Source organism: Carassius auratus, chromosome 32, assembly GCF_003368295.1.
Source record: "Carassius auratus strain Wakin chromosome 32, ASM336829v1, whole genome shotgun sequence".
Lineage (NCBI taxonomy): Eukaryota > Metazoa > Chordata > Actinopteri > Cypriniformes > Cyprinidae > Carassius > Carassius auratus.
Genome location: NC_039274.1, coordinates 2305604 through 2332932, shown reverse-complemented (window position 1 = coordinate 2332932; position 27329 = coordinate 2305604). Strand labels below are relative to the sequence as shown.

Sequence of the window (27329 nt, the reverse complement as noted above, 5' to 3'; positions counted from 1 at the left end):
TAAGCAATTAAAATGTTTTAAATTGCATGATAAAATTCAAAAATATTTTCTGATAAAATCTTACTAAACAAGTCTCTAGTTTTGTATTCAGTTAACATTATCTTTCAACATTTTTAAAGGGTAAGTAAAAAAAAATTCAATCCATTTTGTATTGTTATATTGTTGGTAACATTTGTAAAAGAACAATGTTTATTTTTTCTCCAAGATACCGTTTATTTGCCAGCAAAACTGATGCAAAACAGCATGTTTTCATTTAGATGCTGCATTGTGTCATTTCGTCAAAACTCGTCATTTCATTTTGGATCATCCTGCAGAGTGATGCTTACAAATAAAAGGGGACATGTAGGTCCACATAACTCAGAGAGTAAATATTGTTCATTTACAGATATAAGAGACGTTAAAATTAAGCAGGTTGAAAATCATAAAATTTACCCTTATAGGCAAAATAAGGATAATATTTGTTTTGTGTGTCAAATGTATTATGTGTTCATGTACAGTTGTAGTCTTTGTGAGCGTTGGTGTAATCTGAAGTCTTCACAAGTGAGTCTGGATTCAGTCTGGAGCTGGTGTAATCTCTAGAAACCTTGGGATGGCGATCCTGAGATAGAAACAGGAAATAAAAAGAAAAGAAAGTTTAGCATAGCTGCTGCTGTTCATATTATTTGAGACAAAATATTATTTAATCACATATAACTGGAGTGCATGGTTATTATTAGATGTGTTGTGTGAATACTAAACTATGTATTTTAATTTAATTTAAACTAAAAAAAAGTGTGTCTGAGCCCCAAATATTATTAGAAAGGCTATTTCAAAGTAAAATACCAATAGGTTTTGCTTCCTTTAGTGGACTTTGATAAATTCTTGGTATTAGAATTTAGTGACCTCACTACAGGCCATGCACCATAGATGCTGCTGCCTCAATTTGAGCTTATTTTGCTATATATATCTGATTTAATCACAAGTAGGTTTAATAAACGCACATCCACTTCCAATTCACCAATCAATAAACAAAAATCGACACACTGCCACTAATGCTCTCAAAAATCAGTTTATTGATGAAGTGTTTCATGTGATCCCTGTAAATGTAATATTTGTGGAACAGGCATCTCTTTAGAATGGAATACACATTTCAGTAGGTGGAACATCATATTTGTAATTTATAATTTATACTACCGTTAAAAAGTTTGGGGTCAGTACGATCTTTGAGAAAAGTCTCTTCTGCTCCACAAGGCTGCCTTTATTTGATCAAAAGCAAGTAAAAAAAACTGTAATATTGTGAAATATTACAATTTAACTCAACAGTTTTCTACGTGAATATATGAAATGTAATTTATTTCTGTGATCTAAGCTAATTTTTATTACTCCAGTCTGCAGTGTCACATGATCCTTCAGAAATCATTCTGATTTGCTGCTCAATAAACATTTTCAATTATTATCACTGTCTTATCATTTATCAAAAGTTAAAACAGACATTTCTGTTTCAAACACTGTACTGTTTTAAAACTTTATTCATCAAAGAATCCTGAAAAAATGAAGGAACATGGCTGTTTTCAACACTGATAATAGTCAGAAATGTTTCTTCAGAAGCAAATCAGAATATAAGAATGATTTCTGAAGATCACGTGACACTGAAGACTGGAGTAATGATGCTGAAAATACAGCTTTACCATCACAGGAATAAATTACTTCTCTAAATATATTCAAATAGAAAACTATTATTTTAAATTGTAGTGAATTGTATTCATTTCATTAATTAAACTGTGGTTGCCATAAAATACTTTCAAAAACACAAAAAAAACCATACCTTCCCAAACTTATGAAACAGTTGTGTATGTTCAAGATTGTACTGACTAGTCCTGCAGTTTATAGCATCTTGGAGATGTTGTCTGACAGCAGCGGTGGGCCGACAGGGTGAGCAGGGCTCTGCTGGCCCTATAAAAAACAAAATTGTGTGAAAAATGCTTTTACAGACTATTTAGTTATCATTTACATTTGTGTAATGTTCACAAATTGCTTGTGATTAGTTTAGTTGAGGTTGACCTGGAATATCCTTGTGGCGAGTTGGGCGGGGCCGAGAGGCGTGGGAACGAGGAGTGAGGCCAGGTGTAGTGATTGGAGATGAGCTACACCTGCGCCCCACCGCCCGTATCGAGTCCCACGTAGGAGATGGAAGGATATAAAACTGGAGTGACGACCGTGAAGGACGAGAGAGGACCAGGCCTGGGACATTATTTTATGTTTTGGCTTTTATTTGCGCGCACCAGTCGTCCGCGAGGGGCTGGTGCGCCGTTTTGTATTTATTTTGAATTATTAAAATGTTTTTGATTGTGCGCCGGTTCCCGCCTCCTTCTTCCCGATGTATAGGAAGTTTGTATATTGTTACAATCCTACATTAAAAAGTCTATGGCCATCTATAATATAGATCAGTGGTTGTTCCGCACACACCTCCACGGTAAACTGTGCGTTAGCATCTGTTTGGGCTGAATTATGTCTTATTCCTCTCATCGCGAAGCAAACAGTAAAATAAAAAACTTGAATAGTCTCGCTGCTTTTTCTTCTGTGTGGGTGTATTCAAGCCGCGCGCTTCAGTTTGAATCTGAATAGCGCGTTCAGCGCGGGGGTGTGGTCACATTAGATATAACGAAGGGAGACGTGAAAAACAGACATCGCGTTGTTTTCATATGGATTACTTGATCACAGAATATCTGTTAGCAGCACTTGTTTAGTTTAGATAGACATGTCATGACATGTCAAGCTATCTATAGATATCTCTCTCATGTCTCTTCGTTGAGTATTCACGGAGTTACAATTCATTTTAATGACGTGTTTGTACATGACGATCAGCGCAGAGAAAGGCTGCAGACAGCACACAAACTGATAAGACGCTCGGGAGAAAACAGACACATAACTTCATAATCATACTTCGCGTTGTGATTCGGAAATACTCGTTCTAAATAAACCATCTTTTATGGCCAAACGCTTTGATGGGCAGGTCAGAGTAGTTTTGTTTCTCCCAAGACGGTAGGCGGAGATTATTATGCAAAGTGTTCTAGTGACGTACATAGAGATGGGCAAAATATTTGAAATCTATAACGACTCGTTTCAGCGATTCAGAGTCGACTCCTTACTTTAGAAGCCAATAACTTTATAAATCGTGTACTTTTTGGTTTAATTATTTGCACATTGTTTACACAGATGGACAGCTACATCATGAACTGTAATACAGGTAATTTTTGATTTCCCATCTGTGTGGCTCTTTAAACACATATGCCACATAGTTCATTCCTGAAGCAAACTTATGTCCTTTTGGTGATTAAATAAACAGTTTTAGACCGCTGCTTGAATTGAATGTGATGCATCCGGTGTGTGTGATAACTGTGACTTCTCAAAGACGCTGCGCATGATTAGATAATCATGCACTGTTCTAAAATAGCAGCAAATAAAATGTGACGCGCCCGGTGTGTAGGGTTGGGTATCGTTTGAATTTTATCGATTCCAATTCCGATTCTGCTTATCGATTCCTAGTTTCGATTCCAATAAGATAAAAAATCCAATATAAAAAAATTAAGTCAAACATTTAGATGTCAAACATGTTTCTGTCTTTTTACAAAGCATTCTGTTGCAGCTGAATAACACGAGCAAAAATCAGCAGCTTACAAAACACTGCAAGAGGAATTTTGCCTGTGCTTAAAAAAAAAAAAATACCATTGCAAAAACAATTAATTAATAAAAATATTAAAGTGTTAATGACAAGTAACCAGTCAGTAGTAAGATATGAACAAACAAATCAATTAGCAATATCATAAATACAACTAAACAAAAGTTCAGGTACAGAAACTGTAATTAAAAGTTTAAAAACACTGCATAGTTTTCTTTTAATAAATAAAATAAAGATTCATCAATTGAAGTTACTAAATATATTCAGTCGAGATCAGTGAATGATTTTCTTTTGTTCTTTGATTAACATTAATGACAGACAGCGCGTTTATTAGGCTGTTGTCTCTTTAAACAAAAATACTGTACGTGTGTGTTTTCTTTCTCATCTGTTCACATTCATGTAAGACAAAAAAGTTGTGTTTATGATGATACACTGATGTAGTTTTCTGTATATTGGTCGACAAAATATGAAAAAAGTCAGTTTCGGATCGGAACAACCTTTTCTACAGTTGAAATACATGGAATGGTTCGAAAACGGACACAAACCCGGGAACCCACAGCGCGACCGCAGAGCGCTGCTCTCGTTCAGTATCCATTTCGTTCAGTATTCATTTTAAAAACTATTGGTTTATAAATCGGTATCGGCCAGTGTGGTCCAAACTAGCTATCAGTATTGGTAAAATCCACTATCAGTCGATCTCTAGTTGATAATACTGTGGTGCTGTGTGGATGTCCAGAAAAAAAAAAAAAAAAAAAAAAACAAGACCAAATCAATACCGGTGGCTCCTGGTGATACATTGAGGTCTAATGAAGCGAAATGATCGGTATGTAGGAGAAAATGAACACTACTTACAACAGTATTACCTTTAATCCATAGCCTGGGCAACCAGCTGTCAGCACGTTCACAACTGTCTATAGAACGTGACTTCTCTGTCGCATGACAACAGATGCACGCGCGAGATACTGGAGCTGATGACGCTGTTTGCCGGCGCAGCATCGTGATGTCTATCAGCCATCGCCGATGGACGATGGCATCGTCAGTCAGGCCAACCCTAACCAGGATGACATAATTAAACAATTGTACACAACTGTTGTACACAGTTTTTATATTTTATTAGCTAAACAAATGCACAGCTTCCACCAAGAAAAAAATAGTTCAAGCAAGAGTACAGCACCAACTGCTATTACCCGGATGAGCCTGTGTTATTACATTTTACAGGTTTTTATCCAGGGATAACATGCATCGGAATGTCGCAACTGACCAATCAGAATCAAGTACCCACAGAGCCATTTAATAAAAGTAATTAGCTAATGGTAAACTAATCATTTACAAAACATGACTATGAGTTCATAGATGATTAATAAGTGATGTTAATATTTTTATCTATGTTATGTAGATTAAGTTATAAATAACTTACAAAGCTTTCTGCACCCACAATCTAAAGTGTAAACTACTCATCAGTTGTAAATGTAAACTTTCCGGTTACAGGTTGGTTGATTTTGTGTGTGTGTGTGTGTGTGTATATACATATATATATATATATATATATATATATGCATACACAACTGGAAACCACAAAGTTTGTAAAACATTTACAACTGATGAGTAGTTTACACTTTAGATTGGGGGGTGCAGAAAGCTTTGTAAATGATTTATACTGTTTATTGAGATAATAGTACAATGTTGACATTTCAATGATTTATAAGTGATTCGTAATATATTAACTAGTAACTATTAACAATTAAGGATCTGTTTGATTTTTTTCGTGATGTTTCGTGATTAGTTAATCATAATCTAATTACTTGTAAATGACTTTTAAAATTAATTTACAAAAAGTACACAAATTATAAGTATATCACTTATTAAGGGCTTATGAATGTTTTGTAAATGATTAGTTCATCATTAACTAATCACTTAAAAGTGACTTACAACTGAACTTTATTATAAAGTGTTACCAAAAAGTCACCCACACCTTGGAAGACCTGAGGGAAAGTAAATTAACAGCAAATTTTCATTTTGGGGTGAACTATCCCTTTAACCCACACTAATCTAGCCTACTGCTGAAGTTGTTGATCAGCCCCGTCACTGTTGTTGAGAGCCTGTGTGGGGCATAATAAGTGCATTACACATACGGCTACGTTAGCTGTAACAGAGATGTGTAAGATGTGTACAGGTATCTTACAGTTGTTTACTGAAGGCCCTGACTGAAACCCCACGGTACTCACTGTCTGACAGGAGGTTCACTCAGACTCTGATCGTCATCACTGAAGAGTCCAGGAACAAAACAAGCTGACACAGAGACAACAATATTTACTCTGCAGTTCCAGGTTCATTAGAAGGAAACAAGATAGAGTAGAGGTGAAATGGAGATAAAAGACAGAATAATATATAACAATTATAATAACATATGTAATATACATATTCTACTAATAATAATATAATCTTAAAATAATACAATCTATATTTTTAGTTTTAGGTTGAGTGTGACTTACGTTATGATGTCAGGGACTTCTTAAAATTGGTGAAATATATTAGGAAAAAAGGCATATTAATGTATTTCATGCGCTTCTTCAGGTCACCTGTATTTCTAAGTCAGAATCTCCCTTCAGAAATGTTAAATCTTGGAGATTCACTTCTGTTCTGTAGTGTTTCTTTCTGTGCTCCTGAAATCACAGAACAATTTGTATTAATATCTGTTTATCATGAAATATCAAAACTCACGTGAACTTGATTTCAGCCGATTACGCTCTCACTGTAAGTGACGTCATCGATTCAGTAAATCAGCCTTTTCCAATAACATACTGACAAATCACCAGCAAAACATTCACAGAGCCATCAAAATATCTCATACACACACGAAGATTTGATTAAAAGCCCAGAGTTTCATCAACAAGAGCTAAATCTATAGAGTTAGCCCACCTGAAAACTGCTAAAATGCTAACGGACTTTTCGGAAGACACTAAACCGTTTCTATAAAATAAATTTAATTGAAACATGTCAAAACAAGCTAGAAACGTGTCAGGAACATTTGTATGTAATATTTGTGTGGTTTTAGCGACTAAACTTACCTAAAACAGTGTAAACCGCAGCGAGAGACGGAGATTACTGTTTGCCAGTAACGGTTTTTGTGTTGACGCCCCGTTTCCATGGCAACTCTGCTCCCCGCTCGCGCAGGACTCAACGCACACACAGCATTCACACAAACATCTAGAGTTAAAACATTACATTTATAAAGTACAGTCTCATTCAATAATTAATTTAAAAATCATTTTGTAGTTCAGAAGCAACAGCAACAATAGCTCACCATATTTCACCTGATTATTTCTGGAAGCCTGTAAAAGAGTGAAAAACACAGTGAAAAAGCAGTCAGGACTTCTCTTTAATTATCCTCTTTTACATTTTCCCTCCGAGAAACTTCTGAAAACGCATTAAGGCGTTAACATTAATGTTTAAAAAAATCGCTACCGTGACCGTTGGCTCAAGTTAACGGTAACATTATTTGAAAATGAGCCAGACTCTTCAGCTGCCCGTAGACTGTATAAAACACCGTGTGCCTTAGTACCTTTTCAGTGTCACAGAATTAACAAAGTAGTATGTTTTGTCTAATTGAGCTGAAGTGAAATCGTAACGTTACCTGAGAGCCACAGATGTCGCTGGGATTATCCTCTTCTCTCTCTCTGGGTGGCTAAAAGAGATGAATACTGGGCACGCGCACACAGAGAAGCGCGGCATCGGCCCGCGGTCGTGAACCAACTCAGGGCCGACGATTGATGAGCTGGAGAACAGAGCACTGACCAAATTATATCGGCCTCCGCCAGGCCGATGTTTTATAGATGTTTTAGGTATAGAGGCCGACGTTTCGATATTGGGCCGACGTCGGCCAGACGTACATGTGCTGTCTGGGCATGTACAAACATTTTATTAAAATGAACCGTAACTCCTGAATACTCAACGAAGAGACATGAGAGAGATATCTATAGAAAGCCTGGAATGTCTACTTTTAAACTAAACAAGTGCTGCCGAAAACAAATATTCTGAGATAAAGTAATCCATATGAAAACAACGCAATGTCTGTTTTTCATATCTTCCTTCATTATATTTAATGTGACCACGCCCCCGCGCTGAACGCGCTATTCAGATTCAAACTGAAGCGCGCGGCTTGAATACGCCCACACAGAAGAAAAGGCAGCGAGACTGTTCTTCAAGTTTTTATTTTATTTTACTGTTTGCTTCGCGATGAGAGGACTAAGACATAATTCACCCCAAAAAGATGTGATGAGGTTGATGATTTGAGAAATGGATTTCCTCAGAAAAAAGAATGAAGCACTTTATTCAGACTCAAAACGCATATATGCGTTTATCGACTCGAAAGGGTTAAGAACGCCTGCTAGCAGCTGCAGGTTCCGCTGCTTTAGAGCACTGCATATGCACGCGGATATATGTTCGGTTTGCCTGAACGTAGTTTAACTGTCTGCCACAAGTTGATCTTGTAATAAAGGTCTCACCGAGGAAAAACACGCTGCATTTTTGTATTCATTGCATTTTTTTATTATAAAAATTAAATAATTATATTATAAAAATATTAATGATTAATCGATAGTCGATCGTTAATTCTCCCGACGATCGACTAAGAAAATTTAATCGAATGCCCATCCCTAGTTGCTATAATGAACATTATGTTGTGTTTTGGTTTAATTCAATATGTTTATGCATTTTTAGGTAAAAAAAAAACACATTGGGTCTCATTCACTGCGTAGGCACAGATTTTTGCGTGAAATGTGCGTACGGACGTGGTTCACGAATAAATCATAATTCATCAAAAACTTTCGTACTAAAATTTATTCTAAATGTACGAAAAGATTCAAGAACAACTTATACCACACGTACGCAATAATCATGTACAAACGGGGGCCTTATAAGCATGTGTTAAGAACCCTATATAATTAGATGTTATTGATAAATTATAATTACAGTTCCAATTATATATATATATATATATATATATATATATATATATATATATATATATATATATATATATATATAATATTAGAGGTCCAAACAATAATCACCTGATCTATCATTATATAAACGGTGATTAATGTGTCTCATCTTGTGTTTAAAGGCATGGCACACTTGGTACTGCCTGAAGACATTGCGACGCGTGCTCTAAGGAGAGAGCACGTCTTTAGAGAGCGCACAGATATGTTCGCGGAGAGTGACGAATGGCTGTTCAGTCGCTTTAGGTTGCCCAGAGAAGTCCTCATTGATCTATGCAACTTACTGGAACCACACCTAAAAAAGTGAAAGTGAAAGTGACGTGACATTCAGCCAAGTATGGTGACCCATACTCAGAATTTGTGCTCTGCATTTAACCCATCCAAAGTGCACACACACAGAGCAGTGTACACACACACACACACACACACTGTGAACACACACCCAGGGCAGTGGGCAGCCATTTATGCTGCCGTGCCCGGGGAGCAGTTGGGGGTTCGATGCCTTGCTCAAGGGCACCTAAGTCGTGGTATTGAAGGTGGAGAGAGAACTGTACATGCACTCCCCCCACCCACAATTCCTGCCGGCCTGGGACTCGAACTCACAACCTTTCGATTGGGAGACCGACTCTCTAACCATTAGGCCTTTTTACCTGTGCTCATTATGCCAGTGGATACACTTTTAAATAACAAATATTTTTTCCTGGCTTCCACCTCTGACAGCAAAACCTGACGTTCATTATCGTTAAAGTTTTTTTTTTTTTGTCTTTTGTTTCGGTGCCATAATTGTCTTTCTCTGTACAAGTGCCTCGTTGTGGAAAGCCCTTATATGGAGCTGGTTTGGGCGTGAATTATGCTAATTACTGACCTTGTGCATGCGGGCGCTCATTTAGAAGACTCCAAATTCACTAACAGAAGAATGGATTTAAGAACAAGCTCATGTGCGTACGCACGTGTTGTGAATTAGGCGGAAAGTTCTCTTGAGAAGTTCAAATGTGCGTATAAATAAGAAAATTGTACGCAAAAATTTGTGAATGAGACCCATTATTTTCCAAATACTGTACATTATTAATTCTCCTCTATGCCCCGCCTTTCTGAAACGCATCAATTTTTACAAAGCTCATCATTCTGAAAAGCGAGCTGTGCTCTGATTGACCAGCTATCCAGTGCATTGTGATTGGCTGAATACCTCAAGTGTGTGATGGAAATGTTATGACCCTTATAATACTGTGATGGCGTCTCCTGGCACGACGAGACAAAACCAATAAAACCCAGTGGGGACATAATTACTGATTATAATGACTTATACTGTGTATTTACGTGTTGCTTATCGTGCCATGTAAACAAAACCATGTATGCATTTGTGATCAGAGAAACGACAACAAACAAGCGATACTCTACACTGCTTAAAACTTGTGTTTGAATCATCAGTAGCAAATTCTTTAAATATAAAAACATACTTACAGGCTGTGAGTCAGAAGCATCAGACTGTCCTTGCAAAATTGTAACTCCCCGACTTTAAAGAAACAGCCTTTGAGCACAGACCCATTGTAGGTTACTCTGCAGGTTCAGGAAGTAGTCGTCCATAAAATGCGTCACAAAGCATCACACACTGCGGGGTTAGAGTGATGAACGGCCGGTGGACTTGAGAACGGTGCAGCCAGCAGCTTGCGGGCAACCACATATGATGACCCCAGGCTGAATTTCACTTTGTCCTCGTTGAAAGCCGATCCACAGTGCAAGGTTAATGTATTTCCTTCATTAATCAGCTTTAGGCATGACTAAGTGGATATCATCCTCTTTTGAAAGGCCGAACAAAGTAGTTTTGCTTTTAGAACGAAACACACAGCATCTCTACAACATGATGGCAACAAGAATACTACAGTGAGAATAAAACTTATGCCTTCTTTCTTTGTGTGAACATTTGGGGGGTGTTATGCAAATCGTTCCACACAGTGACATAGACATGTGGGGGCGTGTTTAAACGAAGCGTTTTAAGAAAGCATTTTTTTTAAGTTTTAACTTTTACAAATTATATCTCTTTGGATTTAAGACTTTAGTCTTTGCAACTTTAGGTTTAAATTGCATCATATGACCCCTTTAATAATTGTTCTAATTCTTTAAGAATAGGGAAGTCCACATCACATAACAGTAAAAAAATTATGGAACAACACCCCATTTTCCACCCCATTAAAAGAGCTTGATCATTTAAAATGGCAAATGACATAATTTCTGTATTCTTATAATAAACAGAATGTTATTGTGCATTAGTTTGGATGCTAATTTAGTTATCGTTACATTGATTATTCTTAGTTTGAATGAGTCTTTACTGCTTTAATGAGGCTGAGAATTCTCGTGACCACTCAACTCATGTCCACATTATATGTCTCTTTTTTCCTAATTTGGGAAAGCCCTGAGATAACAGTGTTTTCACCAGCCTCTTGATAGGCTTGTAAAAAATGAATCAAGTTGCATGGATGGAGGAATTGTCTTTGCAATATTCCAGGAATACTAAGTGCGTCTTTGTTTGGCCTGTCAGACTCCTCTCATCTTTTATGTCTGCTGACATTAAGAAAATCTTCTAAAGTGATATGACTATGGGTTAGCACTGAAATGAACATATATTACCACTCAGGTTCAAAGCGGGAGCTTTGCTGTTGGGAATATTGTCTTATGAGCCCAGTGGCCTCTTTGAAGGACATCAGATTTGGAGCTGAGGATTGTGGATTTGAGCCTCATCTGGGTTGTCTTATAAACTCAGCTTATCCTGCAGCTGAATATCTATCAATCTAAACTGCATTTCATTTTAAAGCCCCTTCTTTCACACATGCTGCAGTCTAATGACTAAGGATCAGAGGTGTTAATAGAAAGGTTTAAATTAAGTGTCAATTAAGGGACTGGAAAGGCACAAGAGACCTGTTCTTAAAGTTAAGTGACGTGTGTCTAAGTATGGTGACCCATATTCGGAATTTGTGCTCAGCATTTAACCCATCCAAGTGCACACACACACACACACACACACACACACACATACACCGTGAACACGGAGAAGTAGGCAGCCAATGCTGCGGAACAGTTGGGGGTACAGTGCCTTGGTCAATGGTCTCATCTCAGTCATGGTAATGAAGGTGGAGAGAGTGCTGGATATTCACTCCCCCACCTACAATCCCTGCCATACCTGAGACTTGAACCTGTGACTTTCAAGTTATAAATCTGACTCTCTATGGAGTTGTGGAAGGCCATGACTTCCCACCATTGGCCATGACTTCCCACCATTAACATAATAAATTATTTTAAATTGCCCTGAACAGAAAGTGGCCCTTTAAACAAGGAATCTCCATGGTGCTCTGTAAGTCTTTTTTTCAGCAAGGATTAGGGCTGGGCAAGAAAATAGATTTTTTGATGAAGTTTTTTTTTTAAATGCCATTGATTTGATATTGATTCTTAAAAGCCGTGAATCGATCTTTTCTGGTATTTATTTGCAGCAAACATTTAAAAGAAGATCTGATCAATGTGAATCTTTTCATTAGTCTTCTCCACTAAATGTCGCCCTCTTATTTATCTTGCGCTATGTTACAACAGAATGCTTATCGTGGCGGAGATTCTGTTGACAAGAACCAAGACCAAAGCAATATGTGCGATTGGTAATGCTGAGGTACAATTCTATAGTAATACTAAAAATCTGTGGAAGCATTTGACATCACACGTAAAGACGCCATAATTTCTGCAATAAATGAATGAATGGTTTTGTTTACACAAGCACGGACGACTCTCGCTGTGTTTTCAGCCTCTGTTGTCTCACTATGATGATATAAATACACAAACTTCATCCCCAGCTGCTCTGAGAGTCACTTCATTAGCATTTTACAATTTAATTTGACAAAACTACTGACATATCACATACACAGCAGCTGGAATTTCCTCACGGCAACCCATCAAAATAAAAGGTAAGTTTAACGTGAAGAAATTGTCAAAAATATATTACTATTTAAAAGTCTTAAGACTCAATGTAACAACAATGCTACTACTATTAATAAATATTTATAAATCTTTATTTGAAAGGAATAATCACATTTGATTTCTGTTTAATTTTAACAGTAAACCTCTGTTTTTTTGCCCAGCACTTTGTTTGCCAAAAATAAAAGGGTTTTTCATTTTATTAGGATAAATGTAATTGTTTTATGCCTTCATCTGATTACCAGAAAAATTAGGAAGAACATTTTATATGGCCCTATTATTATTTAAAAAAAGGACCCTATACAAAAAAGAGAAAAGGTTTAAAATACAGGCCTGTGGCTCTTAATTTCTGATAAATAATTTAAAATAATTTATTTATTTATTAAAACTGTATTCATTGAATGTAATAAAAAAATAAATAAAAAATCGATAATGGAATCGAATCGAGACATCTAAATCGAGACGCAGCCCTAGCAAGGATGCAATTAATGATCAAAAGTGAGCATTAATACATTTATAATGTTACATAATTTTTTTATATCAAAGTACCAAGTCAGGATATTAGAATGATTTCTGAAGGATCATGTGACACTGAAGACTGGAGTAATGGCTGCTGAAGATTCAGCCTTGCAATCACATGAATAAATTACATTTAAACTATATGAAAACAGAAGGTAGTTATTTTACATTCCAAAGTCAGAGGATTCATTGGTCCTTGAAAAGTTTGAAAAACCCAGTTTTAAAAGAAAGTTAGTGAATTTGTTTGAAAGAGTCTAGACATACTTCATTGTGTATCTCACTAGCTCTAGAGAACTCTCACCAGAGCTAGACAGATATTGTTGCACACAAATGTACCTTTTCCTTTCAGCGTTATGACAACCCTGCCATTAAAGCTGCACCACTTCTCCGACTGGTAGTCAATCACAAGTAACCTCCCTTCATTTTAAATTACATATAGCATCAGGATATACAACATGTAGTATCTCTGAGTGGTTTCTGTCAAATTGCTTTCAATCAGACTAAGTGCCCTTATTGAAAGTGAGGAAGGAAAACAACAACCAGATTTGAGTCGGTTTGTTGGGTGTGTTAGAAAGAGTAAGATGTATGTCTGTAGCCTGTACACACTCAAATCATTTTCTGTCAGTGCCATAAGCTCTCAACCTTATGTAGTTATGTTCTGTTATTAGCAGGAATCAAAAAAAAAAGAATGAAAATTACTGATAGTTGCATATTAGAAGAGGATTCCTGGAACCAAATGGAAGGAATGGGAAATGAAAATCAGCAGTTCAAGGAAAGACGCATTTATATTAGAGAATGGATGAGATAAAGAGAGAAAAGAAGAGCTTGCATAGCTCTCATGTCAAGTGATTTTCATTATTCATTTGGGCATGGCTTCACGCTGCTGTGGTAAATGTCAGAAATAGAGAGGATTTGCCTCAATCTTTCATTCATTCATTGGTTCGTTTGCACCAAAGACTTCTGTGTACTGTGTTATGGGCCTGGCAGCTTTGAACACACTGGCGGTTTATGTCCTCTGCCCACAAAGGCACAAAGCCAATCAGTGCCGCTTCAAAGGAGGCCAGCGGAAACGGAGCAGCCAATCACGTTTCACGGCTTCCACTAGCCCCTTGATGTCCATTCTCTGAATGTGTGCATTCCTCCATTCCCCCATTCATCCCATTTATCTGCTGGTTGTAGATTTTGAGGAGGTGACAGCAGAGCAGAGATTATCTTATCAAGAGCATACCTCAGAACCTGTCACAGAGCCTTCATTAATCATAGCTGAAGGGATAAAATGGAGCATATCCCATTCAGCTGAAAAAGCATCCAAGTGTTATAATTTGTGTGTATTAGTATGTTAGCATAAGTAAGCTGCTTTGAGTTTGCTCATAAATTATGAAGCATACAATCTCACTGTTCAATCTGACAACAACTGACTGCCTGTCTGCCAGTGTAATTCAAGCTTGGTGATTTGCCAAAGAGTCAGAGACGTGATGCGCAACAGACATCCGTTTGTGATATGATTTAATTTTGTACAACTCTTTAACCCCCTAACAACTTTGTTAATATAAACTTTGCGGTGTTACATGCAGTGTTACTAAAAGAAAACTCAACATCCACATTGATAGTGGGGAACAGCATAATGGATACCAAGCTAAATATTAAAATATAGAACAATTACATATTCATCGCCCTCATTAAACCTTCCCAACTCACAAGTACTGATGAAAATATTAACAAGGAGGCCCTCTTAAAAACTTCTTAATGAGCTACTGATCAGTATGAATCTCAGTTTTAATAAAAATTATATGACTGTTAACTATCAGACTGTGTAGCCCTCTTTAGTTTCTCATTGCTGTAAGATGTCATTTTTGCAAAGAAACTGACTACAGCTATAGAGCCATGTTTTTGTTAAAACACAGCTCTAGCAATTAGACCATAAAGAACACACTTGAGCTTGGACATAGTAGAGTATAAAAAGACTTCAGTTACAAACGTGATACTCTAGAGAAGTATATGAATTAGAATATAATATCCTTTATTGTTTAATGGCTGGTGCCATTGTTCAGCTTTTAAACTGATTCAGCTGTAGAAATGGAATCAGTCGAACGCAGCTCTGATTTTGTCTTTCAAGCAGTGGGGAAGAAAAGAGAAATTAACTCAACTCAACTCAACTTTATTTATAAAGCCCTTTCAACACCACAAGTGGAACCAAAGTGCTGTACAGAAAGTATAAAAGAGAAACATATAAAAAAAAAAATAAACAAGCAGTGAGCTATTTATTTTCAGGGCAGAAATGAAAATGAGTCAGTTGAACTTTGACAGAATGTGTTTATAAGCTCTGAGGCAGTGGCTCCTTGTGGCATACCATTAGCAAGAATGATGCCAGAGAGGGCTTCCTTTGTTAAGCCAGATCAATATAGCAGTAAAATCAGTCTTCTTTGGTGATTTCATAAATATCTATGGGTCTGTGGATCTAGCTTATTTTAGTTGCACGTGTCACTTTTATAGACTGGTTTAGAGGAATTGCATAGCAAACATACTGTGTAATTTTGAAGTTTAGAAGTTAGTTGATTTGATTAAGGATCACTGATAATGATGGAGCTCAAATGGAGCAAGGAGTATTTCTCTGAACATGTTGAGCTGACCTTTGCAAGTGCCATCATCATAATCAATTGAATTTAATCCTCATCACATTATCAAGGCACAGGGTTTGTTTGCCCTCAGGGATAATGGCTGACAGAATGAATTTAAGGACAGAGAGAGTAAACAATGCAGGGGCTGATTAATACAGATGTTCATCCTACACTGCATCTGCAGTTTATTCACCTGTCTTGAGCAATATGATTATCAGAGATTTATAGTAATGATGATTGAATCAGAGCATCTGTGGTCCTGGTCTATATGCTGAATGAACAGCCATGGTGTTTTGGGAGGTGTGAATCAGAAGTTTAAATGCATTTTGATATTTTATTTTTAATAAAGAGTTTATATATTATATATTATATTTTTAAGTAAAACAATGTGATGGTCACTCAACTGCCTCATAATAACCCGTGAAGACCTGTGTGTCCAAGACAGTAGATCTTTTAAAAATTAGTTCAAGCTTTAACCCTCTGATGTCTAAGGGTATTTTTGGGGAAGTTTTGTCATGCCCTGATATTTGTGCCTTTTTCAGCTACTTATAAACATCTAAATGGCCAAAGTCCAATATCACTGTTATCACTATAATAATATGTGAGCAGCATGTGTGTACATGATTGTGTTTTTGAGAAAAAAATGTTATGTTATGCGTGGTTAGTGAAAAACTAAAAATGTTAAATCACTTGAATAAGGCAATGAAACACATACAGAACATTGTTTCCCGGGACTTTTGAGAACTGGAGCTTGTGGCCTTGAATTTTTCTTTCTAAATTATGTGAAAATCATCTTGTTTACTAACTCAGAGAAAACAATATATTTATTAACATTTTCTAAGACACTTTTTGTTGGTAAAAGTCATATGCAACTAGGCTAGGGTGACCATTTGCGCCATTCATACGACACACGTCCCAGCCAGGATTTTAATAATGCCTAAAACATCCAGAGCAGTTTGACCAATAACATGCAGGTATTTAACATAATCGACCAATCGTGGGGCTGCGTGTGAGAAGGTGAGATCTAGAGGGAACTATCAAAGTGACGCAAATATGCGCACGTGTTTGTTCGTTGTTCGAACAAACAAACACGATTCGAAAGCATAAGGAGCCGTCTGCTCTGCTCTTTATAGCTCTCATGAATGTTACATAAAGATCAACATGCACAGTGCAAATGGCCAAAACCTGGATATTTTGGGCAATATTAAAATCCTGGCTGGGACGTGTCCCGTATGAACGGCGCATATGGTCACCCTTGAGTAGGCCTCGACTAGGGCTGCACGATGTGTCGTTTAAGCATCAATATAGCGATGTACAAATCAACGATAGTCACATCGCAGGATGTGCGATGTAGGCTGTCGTAGTTGATCCATTATTCATTAACTGTATGGACCAGCTGCTCCCCGGCCCTTGAGGAATGTGATTCGCGGATTAATTGCACAGCTTAACCATTATAAACATCACATCTTGTGGGGGTGAATTATGTCTTATTCCTCTCATCGCAAAGCAAACAGTAAAATAAAATAAAAAACTTGAACAGTCTCGCTGTATTGTTTTCTGTTGTATGGGCGTATTCAAGCCGCACGCTTCAGTGAAACATTGTAATCTGAATAGTGCGTTCAGTGCGGGGGCATGGTCACATTAGAAGATAATGAAGGGAGAAGTGAAAAACGGACATCACTATGTTTTCATATGGATTACTTTATCACAGAATATTTGTTTTCGGTAGCACTTGTTTAGTTTAAAAGTAGACATGTCTGGCTTTCTATTATGGAAGCATATGTAACTTCAACCAATCAGATGAAAGCAGCGTTTCAGCTTTGAAATTTAATATTGCTACCCATATGCTTCCATATTCTATAGATATGTATCTCTTGTCGCTTCGTTGAGTATTCACTGAGATACAGTTCATTTTAATGACGCGTTTGTAAATGAAGATCACCGCAGACAAAGGCTGCAGACAGCACCTTGTTTGTTATGCATTATAAATGCACAAGTTTTGTTGTTATCATATCTGTATACAAAAAAGTAGACCCTTTACAGATTCGATTGATGTATTGCTCTTATCTGTACGATCGAAACTGAAAATGTAATTGAAGTTATTTTCGGGGATATCAGGAGAAAAAGCTTCATCCAACCCCTGTTGTCCAAAACGTAATTAAATTCATGAATTAATAAATAATGATAAATCTGCATGTTGAACTTAAATACATATTTAAAAATGTTTGAAAATAATTAGCAAGAAGAGATCATGAGAAAAAAAATATTGCTACTTTTTTGGAGCGTTAATAGATGCTTTACTTGATTATATATCTATATATATATATTTATTTATATATAAATATAAATATAAATATATATATATATATATATATATATATATATATATATATATATATATATATATATATATATATATATATATTTATCTTGTTTAGATTTCTTTTGAAATTTATAATGGTATAAGAGTTTTTAAAAACTATACTGTACGTATCCAGCATGAATACAGGTAGTTGGTAGTTGGAGATTTTTAATAGATTTAAGATTAAGATTTTTCCTTTTCTTTATTTCCGACCCTGTCATTGACACAAATGCTAAATCCTCCAGCAGCTGCCAGCTGTAGTAATGCTAGTCTCGCGTAGCCAGACTTCAAACTGAAGGTCTGGAATTCATGGCAGCTTTCATTGGCCAAGGCCGGCCCATGAGGCCGTTTGACCGACATGTAAGACAAAAAAAAAAAAAAAAATCACAGTTCGTTTTGTTCATCATCACGTGTTGGGGTGTGGAAATGTTGCCACAATAACAGACTGGTGTGCAAAAATATTTTTAAGATTCCATGCTGCAAACTTTAAATATTTCACATACTTTTGAAAATCCAGCGTTTAGTTGATCCTGATGAGCGCTCCTCGTCACAGTTGCAAACACGACCGATTTCTTCTTTCGTGAGGGTGTTTGGCGCCACGGTATCTTTGTTTCGAGGCGGAACATTAAAGAATACGACACATCTCGCAGAAATCCTGTAGAATTCAACCCATCTGATGATGACTTCGACACTCCTGAAGTGTTTCCACTTTGGTGTTCCATATGCATCAGACGTTTAGCCAACGGTCCGTGGGCGTGAAGTCTGAGGCTGAGACTATGGAAATGCTGGCAGATTTTGTAGTATCACTATACTGCGCTACTGCTATGGAATGCATGAAATGGCTTTAGAATTCTGTTTTTTGTGTGTGTGTTTTTTTTTTTTTTGGGCCTTATTAAAATTCACCTTTTATGCAGTTTTTCCACATGGTTTGGAAAAATTTAAAATAGCCTGCTTCTTTTACAAGGCCCATCTGAGCATGTTTGCTCCTCAAATGGTGGGGAGAGGTACTTATCCAGTTGTTTGTGGATCAATTGGCAAGTCAAGAAAGAGATTGAATAAAGAAAGGGATAGAAAGATGGGAAATAACTTTAGTGAAAATGAGCCAGCTAACAATATTAGCATAATTGGAGTCGTCGCTGTCCTGCTATTGGATTAGCCTAGTGAATATGCTAATATCAGGAGATGGATGATGGGGCGGGTCTTGTGACTTATCTCTCTCCTACAAGCCCCATGAAGATGATAAACCTCGGTCCTGAGCAGCAGACTAGGGCACTTCAAACAATTCATGGGTCTCCCAGGAGTAACGTGTTTAAATTCAGGCAAAATTAGCAGACATCAAACAAGCAGGTCGAGATGCTGGATTAAAGGAGATCTTTCTTTCTTTCTTTCTTTCTTTCTTTCTTTCTTTCTTTCTTTCTTTCTTTCTTTCTTTCTTTCTTTCTTTCTTTCTTTTATTTCTCTGTTTGACAGACATATTTTTTTATTTTAATCCCATCTGAAAGAAAAATGTTTTTGTTTTTTTTACCACAAAAAAAAAAAAAATAATAATAATTATATATATATGGAGAAAATTGAACCTACATTACTGTTTGTCAGCTTATTCAGGGGACCTCAGAGAAATCTTGTCTGAATAGAAATTTGTGCTATTGTAATCATTACAATTATTTTTATTTTTAATGCAACGTACTCTTTACTTTAAAAATTCCAGGAAATTTATGGTACAAAACTGCCAGCTGTTGTCGCGGTTACGAGCGTCAACAGTGTCTTGCAGAAAAAAATGCAAAATGCCATCATGTTAACATACATGACACTAAAATGATGTATAAATAACATAAAACCCCAATATAAAATGTACATTTGATTACTTCTTTTCCACTTTCAAAAACTAACAGTAACAGTAAATTACTGTAAAATGAAATTAGATGTATTTATGTATTTATTTTGTATATATTTATTGTCAACTATTGTCAGATGTTTACTGTAGCATTTTCTTTTTTAACATAAGGAATTATGATAATTTTTTTAAGTTTTACAGTGTTTATTTATTTTGATCTTAACTACATAATATTAAAAAAGGCTGAATTATGTCAAGGCTTTTTTTTTTTGCCAGATTTTGGGGTAAAATAGCAGTACTGCTGCCATCCCATGTTATAATAAAAGTAAAAGAAATATTAAAAGAGACTACTTATTTATTTACTTGTTTTTATTTCACTAGGGTTTCAAGGGCACTATAATTTATTCTTCATCCAGACACCAGGCTCTCCCATCTCATTAAAATTTAGACATCCCCGTTCTGATTGATTCAGTAAATGAAATGACAGACATTCTGCATAAAAATAGTAACTCTGAAGTCATATATGAAGTAAATCCCATCCAAAAGCGTGTTAGGCTATGCATTTTGCTGGCCTCCATGTGTCCGTTCCTTTTCTCTCTGTTTGAAAATCGTTCTTGCTTCTTTTGACTCTGGGGCAAGTTGAGAGCAGGCACAGGGGGGTATTTTGGGCAGTGTGCGGGTGTATGAGGAAAGGCAAGGGTCTTTTTCCAGTTGCTGAGCACAATCTTGACCTCCAGCTATGTTCTGAAGTGCGGCTAATTTCCCCCTTTGACACACAGTAGTCTGAATCTGCCCTGCTCAAAGCTCAGGTGAGCTTAGCGGTCTTAAGAAGCTAACAAAGACGGCTGTGGCCAAAAGCTGCTTCACCAACAGTGACATGGGATACTCTAAGAAGAGTTGGAATTGGAGATGCAACGGTGATAGTGAGATCACAAAATAATGTTAAGTGCGTTTTCAATTTTGCTTTAAATTTAAGTTTAGTTTTAGTTAGTTTCATGAATGGTTTTGTTAGTTTTAGTTTAGTTTTTATTTTGCAAACCCATTTTAAAACCAGACATTGCATTACCATGTAAATGGTAAATCAATATCATGTTACAAAATGTTTTCATTCAAAATTTATAGAAATTTAAGTTTGATTCGTGCACTACAAACTCTATATTCAAAAATGTTAGTAACAGTTAAGGGTTAACTGATGTTGCTGTCAGCCTCGGCTAACCTCACATGCATAAAGTGCCATTTACAGGTAAATGTATTATACAGCCTGTTTGGTTTTAAACTAAACCACGTCAGATTTTCCACGGGATGCCACGGGATGAGAGCTTATTAATTACGAAAAATAATACTTATTTTTGATAATTATTATTTTATTTCAGTTCGTTTAGTTTTAGTTTTTCATTATTATGAAATTTTACATTTTATGTCAGTTAACAAAAAAGTTTTTTAACTGATGTTTTAGTCGTAGTTTCAGTTTTCGTTTATGGTAAATGGTAAATGGACTGCATTTATATAGCGCTTTTAACAGACCACATGGCCATCCAAAGCCCATTTACAATTTGCCTCACATTCACCCATTCACACAGTCATTCATACACCGACGGCGATATTATGAAAACAACCTTGGTGTTCAGTGCTGATTGATAATAGTAGGAGATTATTGGGTTAAATGTCTCAAAAACATACGTAACATTGACCTAACAAGGTAATATTTCATGATTGCTAATATTTTGGATGAAGATTACAGTACCTTACACCACACTGCAAAAGGTGGCAATGTGCAATTTTTACTATATTTGGGTTGATTCAGTAATTTGAATAAAATTAACGCAGCCGTTGTTGCAGCATGAAACTCATTTATAAGTGAAAATTTTTTCATGGCAAGAAAACACACCTTAATATTATGTCCAAAAACCATATATTTGTTTTTATGATGATGTTTTGCAAAATTTAGAAGAATGTCTTACTAAATTAAAGTGCTAAATCTCAGTCCCAAACTGAAAAATGTAAGGATTACATGTAGAATCGGAAAAATGTTAATTAAAAATAAGAATATGTTGAACGTTTTAGAAGCAAGAACCTTTATTGAAGTGATTCTGAGAGAGAAAAACACTGTTACGGCTTAGGATGACAGTCACAGGATTGTGTGTACTAGACGTCATGCTTGTTAGTTTCTGCTTGGCAACTGTGATATTGCATTTAGCCCGTTGCCTTTTGTAAAGCAGACTTCACACAGAATACTTTGTCTGCTGCGTTTCCGTGGCAACTGGGCAGAAATGTACATGGCTTGTCCCCTTATCGCCGGATGACACAGCTATTTCTGCCCCGGGACAAACCACATCCCCTCCAATTATCATATCCATATAGATGCGCACACACACACACACACACACACAACACACACACACACACACACACACACACACACACACACACACACACACACATTATGTTTGTGTACAAGGACTGCGTGCAATATATATATATATATATATATATATATATATATATATATATATATATATATATATATATATATATATATATTGTTAAGTTCTGCTGCAACTACTACACATACTTCATTAAATATATTCACATTGACATAGTTTTATTCTTAATGATAGCACAGAAAGGGGACATTCAATTGATGACAAGTGACATTAAAGACATTTATAATGTTACAAAACTTCTCTATTTCAAGTAAATGCTGCTCTTTCTGTTTGCCAAAGAGTCATTCAAATGTATCACAGATATTCATGTGACACTGAAATTTTTTTTTTAAAACTGTAAAAACAATATTATTTTATAATATCACTGTTTTACTGCATTTTTGATCATGTAAAGGAAGCCTTGGTGAGCATAAGAGACAAAAACATTTAAACAATCCTACCACTTCTACATTTTGAACGATTGTGTACAAGCAATGCACTGAACCTTAAAATGGCAAATTTACTGCTTTGTTCATTGAACACACAAAGTGCACATTCACAGCTCACCTTGTGTCTTTTGTTCTTCTGCAGTGTTCTTATCCTGTCTGGGAAGACTTCAGTGCCAAGGCCACCAAGCTGCACTCTCAACTCCGGTAAGCTCAGTCTCCAGCTCACACCCGCACTGTCAAGTGAGGAAGGTTTTATTGAATGCTGAGAAAAGACAATTGTCAACAATTTATTCCATTGGTTTTGTGTTTCAGAACCACGGTTTTATCAGCAGTGGCATTTCTGGATGCCTTTCAGAAGGTGGCGGATATGGCAACCAACACAAGAGGTAGGCATGATCAGGGATGTGGGAGAGTGTGTGTGTGTGTGTGATTGAGGGTGCAGGGATATGTATATCCCATTATGAGGGTAATGAATAGGATAAAAAACTATGGGAGAGAGAAAGATAACTGTAGGGATGCACCGATACCAGTTTTTTCAGAACGAGTCAAATACAATACTTTTTTTTTTTTTTTGGCACTTGCCGATACTACTATCGATACCTGTATTTTTACACATTTTTTTTATATATTTGGTACAGAAACCTAGCAAATGTAAAGCACATTTCACACAAGATACTAGTTTCACTTTCACTTTAAATAAATATGTTGTTTATAGTGAATGCCATTATAATTTTGTTTGTTTTGTATTCAGGATTTCATTTGAATGCTAAGTGAGTGAAGAACAGTCAAGATCATGCAAAATAAGTGTGCACGCTCTCCCTCACTTTATCTTTCTCTCTCTCCTTACTGTCAAGTAACTTTAGTAACTTGTACATTACTTGTACTTTAGTACATTGTTTTGTATTTGCTTTTGCCTTTTGACATTACCACTCAGCGTACTTTGCTTATCAGCTCGTGCACATCAGCTACAGGCATGAATGATTAACATTATATTAATTACATAAATGTACTTCATAGACATCCTTAATCTCTGATTACTCCAATCTGCTCTCTGTTGTTCTGTTGTCTGTGTTACTTTGTCTTTGGCACAGCACTTTTGACACGTTGTGTGGTATTGGAGCATTTTAATGATTATGAGTACAGGAGCGCGATATCAGGCCTGATATGTGTGTCCGAAACCAAAGATTATAGAAGGAATAGAGCTAGACCCTCTAGATTTAATGCTCTCATCCTGCAAACAATGATTGTAAGAATGCCTTTGTGTTAATGTTCATATGCGTGTGCATATAAGACAAAAGCCTTTTTGAATTGGTTAGATGTTATTAGCAAATAATTCAACATAACTACATTATTCATCTGTGGTGAGTTCTGAACAGTATGTTCACAAGCGGATGTTATAAATCCTTGACAATAATGGATAAATGAGAGGGAACAAAGACGTGCCTCATAGCTGTAGAGAGGCATGCTGGGTGTTTTTGGCTATTTATGGCATGGTGCTTTTGTAATGATTTGACCGAGTCAAGTTCTTCAGGGAGAATCGACTGATGGAAATAATTTTGTTAGGAAATAAACCACCAGCCTCATTATGATTGTATTACTGGGTTTGACTTTTTTTTCTCTTCATCTGGGGAATGTTATTTTTTTTTTAATCTCATTTTGTGGCCTGCATGCCTGAGGTAAAGAGTGTGTTTTGTAGCAGAAATGAGTCAAATCAGACAAATCAAAGAGTCTATCAGAGCTGTGTGCATTGAAACATGAGCTGAATTCCTCAGGAAGTCATAAATCAGTTCTAGTGCCACAGGAACCAAACAAGATAACCAACCAACCAACTTGTTCACACAACAGCTTTCAACATTAACACCAATAGAACAATTATTGACAATTTTAATTCAAAGAAGAGATTGTCAAATTTATTGTTCGTGATTGGAATGCAACGCTGGACATCACATGTAAACCCAGGAGATCAAGTTAAATACTTGCATTGACTTCCCCCCCCCAGCCAGTGAAACCAGACTGAAATTCCTAAGGGGGAAGGGCTTTAAACCTTTGTCTTCACAGAAAAGTCCTTTGCCAGAGAATGGCAAAGAAACCCTTTTTATACATTATATATGGACCAGAATGAACTCAAAAAAGACTTATGAATGAATCATTCTATTGCTTAACTCCATATTCATTTACGTGTAACCCACACATTTGACTATCATGTTATAATCACTTATCGTGTATGTTTTCTTTAAATGACTATGGTATAGCTGAAGGGTACATAGTCGTGTTTGATATGTGTGTGATTGAATTTTCTTGCTTGATATTGCCCTGACAATCATTTATTTGTAAAATATATCATAATCATGTTATAGGAATCATGTCCAAAATTAGACCCTGTGAGGCAAGAACCACATGCTTGGTAAGATAAACAAATGATTTATGATACCCAAGACTCAAGAACATATCTGATTGGTCAAGGCAACATTTGAGGGGTGGCCAACAGGAAGTTTTAAATACTTTGGACACGATGTAATTTTGCTTTTAGTCATGCCTTGCTTTTAGTCATGCCTTGCTTTTAGTCTGCTTTTAGTTCTAGTCTAGCTGCTGCTATTAGCCATGTCGGCTTTTAGTTCCAGCCTTGCTCGTGCTATCAGTCATGCCTGCTCTTAGCTTGTAGCTTTGCTACCTAGCTTTAGCTTGTAGCATCTAGCCATGTGGTTAGTCATCATGGTTCTTTGAGCGCGGTTCCAGCGTGCCTGTCTGCTGCTACTTATGCCACAATGAGAAGGAACACAACCTAGTCTCGTCAAACTTTATTTCTTTTCTTTTCCGTTTGAGAGTTTCGTGTTCTGAGTTAAGTTTTGTAACGTCGACCTCGTCTGCGCGTTTGAACTCCAACCAGCCACACAACTCCAGCTTCAGCCAACGCCCAAGCACGGGCTCCCCAAGACGTCACTTCAGCCAACTGAACTTCCAGCCAATCAGCGACACCGGGAAACCCCTTTCAACTGGAGTCCCTTTCACAGCAAACGAAGGCAACGTATTCCCAGATATTTGTTGTGCTGGTGTATCTAATATAATTTTAACCCCATTGAGGAACTCAATGCGAGCGCTAATTACGTGATTGATGGTTGTTCATGTCTATGCAATTTAACGTATTGCTGTAAACTTGGGATTCCATATTTCCATTCTCTTAAACTCATCTTTCCCTAACTTTCGATCTTCCTGCAACTTGTGTGAATGTGTGTGTGCGTGTGTTTATGTGTTAGATTAGTTTTTATGTCTTAGATTTATCTAATAAAGCCTTATTCATATTGAAAAGAGAAGTATCTTGTGTTTTGTGCTTACAAGTTAATGTCTTAAACTGCCGATCTTGTTACTGTGCTAATTGATAGTGTTTTCACTATAGTTTGGATATTAGTATCCAGCGCAGATTTGATGTTAAACGGCTCGTTCACTGAACCGCAGGCGCGTCTCCGTGAACAGCCGTGAAACAGTGATTCTGTTCAAATTCCCTTTAAAATCTTAAATGATTCCCTTTGAGCTAAATTGACCTGTTTCCCTTACATTTATAATGGTGGAGAATGATTGCGGGCAGTTTAATCTAAATTGTGAGCATAAACCAAGTTATTTAATCTTTGATTTTGCTAAAGGAATGAAAGATGAGAAGCATGCGAGACCTGAGTATGTGTGTGTGTTTGCGTGACGTAAGCAGCGCGCGCCCTCCCGCTTGAATGAAAGGAACTAGAGGAGACTTTAACTCGAGTCCGTCTCCCTGTTGTTAACAGCAGTAAGTGAACTTAAAAGTAAACATCTGAGAACGTACAATAAGGTAGAAATTGAGCGTGTTCCTCATTTGTGTAATGCCTTGTTTTATAGCTGATTTGATTTCACTGCGTGTTCCAGTGTCTCAAACGCTATCTCAGTCACTGTTTGCTGAACGGAGCTAAACTGTTAGTGTTTCAAAAGGGATATAAATCGGTGAATAAAGAATAGTTTTGAGCGGGTTCCTCAATCTATTTATCAAAGTCCCCGTATTCATATTTCATATAGTTTGATTGCCAGTGCGTGTTCCACTGCCGAATCAAATTTGATATTCGACTCCCCTAAGTTAACGTTAAACATTAGAGAACAATGTTTGCCCATTTGTATCCGTTCACAAAGTGAATGCAATCTCGCGTAACACTGCGTGTGTCCGAGAGTAATTTGAATGGGAGTGTTTTAAAAGCTTGATCAAGTAAATTTTAACTGTGTACCAACAGCGAAGGAAAACTTTTATGTTTGTGTCCAGAAAAACTGGCACGGAGATTCAAATTGCTGAGATTGATATAACAGTGTTCCCTTAACTACAGCAGGAAGCTGCTATATCTGAATTAAGATAAATTTAACTATACAAACTGAGAGTTTAAGTGCCACATCGCAAAACCAACTGGAAGGCGGTGTTGTTATTTGTACAGTGTTGAAATGAGCCGACATTTCATGTAACAATGCAACGATTCATGTGCTAATCCACTAGAATGTGTTTTG

The 27329-nt window shown here is 36.6% G+C and overlaps 1 protein-coding gene and 1 long non-coding RNA gene across 6 annotated transcripts in view; one reads left to right on the top strand and one right to left on the bottom strand.

Moving 5' to 3' along the window:
* The window catches only part of LOC113051319 (MTSS1-like protein), a 96066-nt gene that overhangs the window by 10310 nt on the left and 58427 nt on the right, over positions 1-27329 (top strand). For all 4 annotated transcript variants that reach the window (XM_026214941.1, XM_026214940.1, XM_026214943.1 and 1 more), the window contains exons 2-3: positions 22960-23021; positions 23130-23203. In XM_026214941.1, coding sequence (XP_026070726.1) covers positions 22960-23021; positions 23130-23203 — 136 coding nt within the window. The remainder of the gene's footprint in view (positions 1-22959; positions 23022-23129; positions 23204-27329) is intronic.
* On the bottom strand, positions 126-6770 carry LOC113051320 (uncharacterized). 2 transcript variants are annotated; one of them, XR_003276885.1, is made up of 6 exons: positions 6727-6770; positions 6238-6321; positions 5884-5947; positions 4511-4709; positions 1852-1932; positions 126-598 (listed from the first exon to the last, which is right to left on the bottom strand). It is a non-coding gene; the product is annotated as an uncharacterized LOC113051320 (long non-coding RNA). The 2 variants fall into 2 exon arrangements; XR_003276886.1 differs by having other exon boundaries at positions 4522-4709.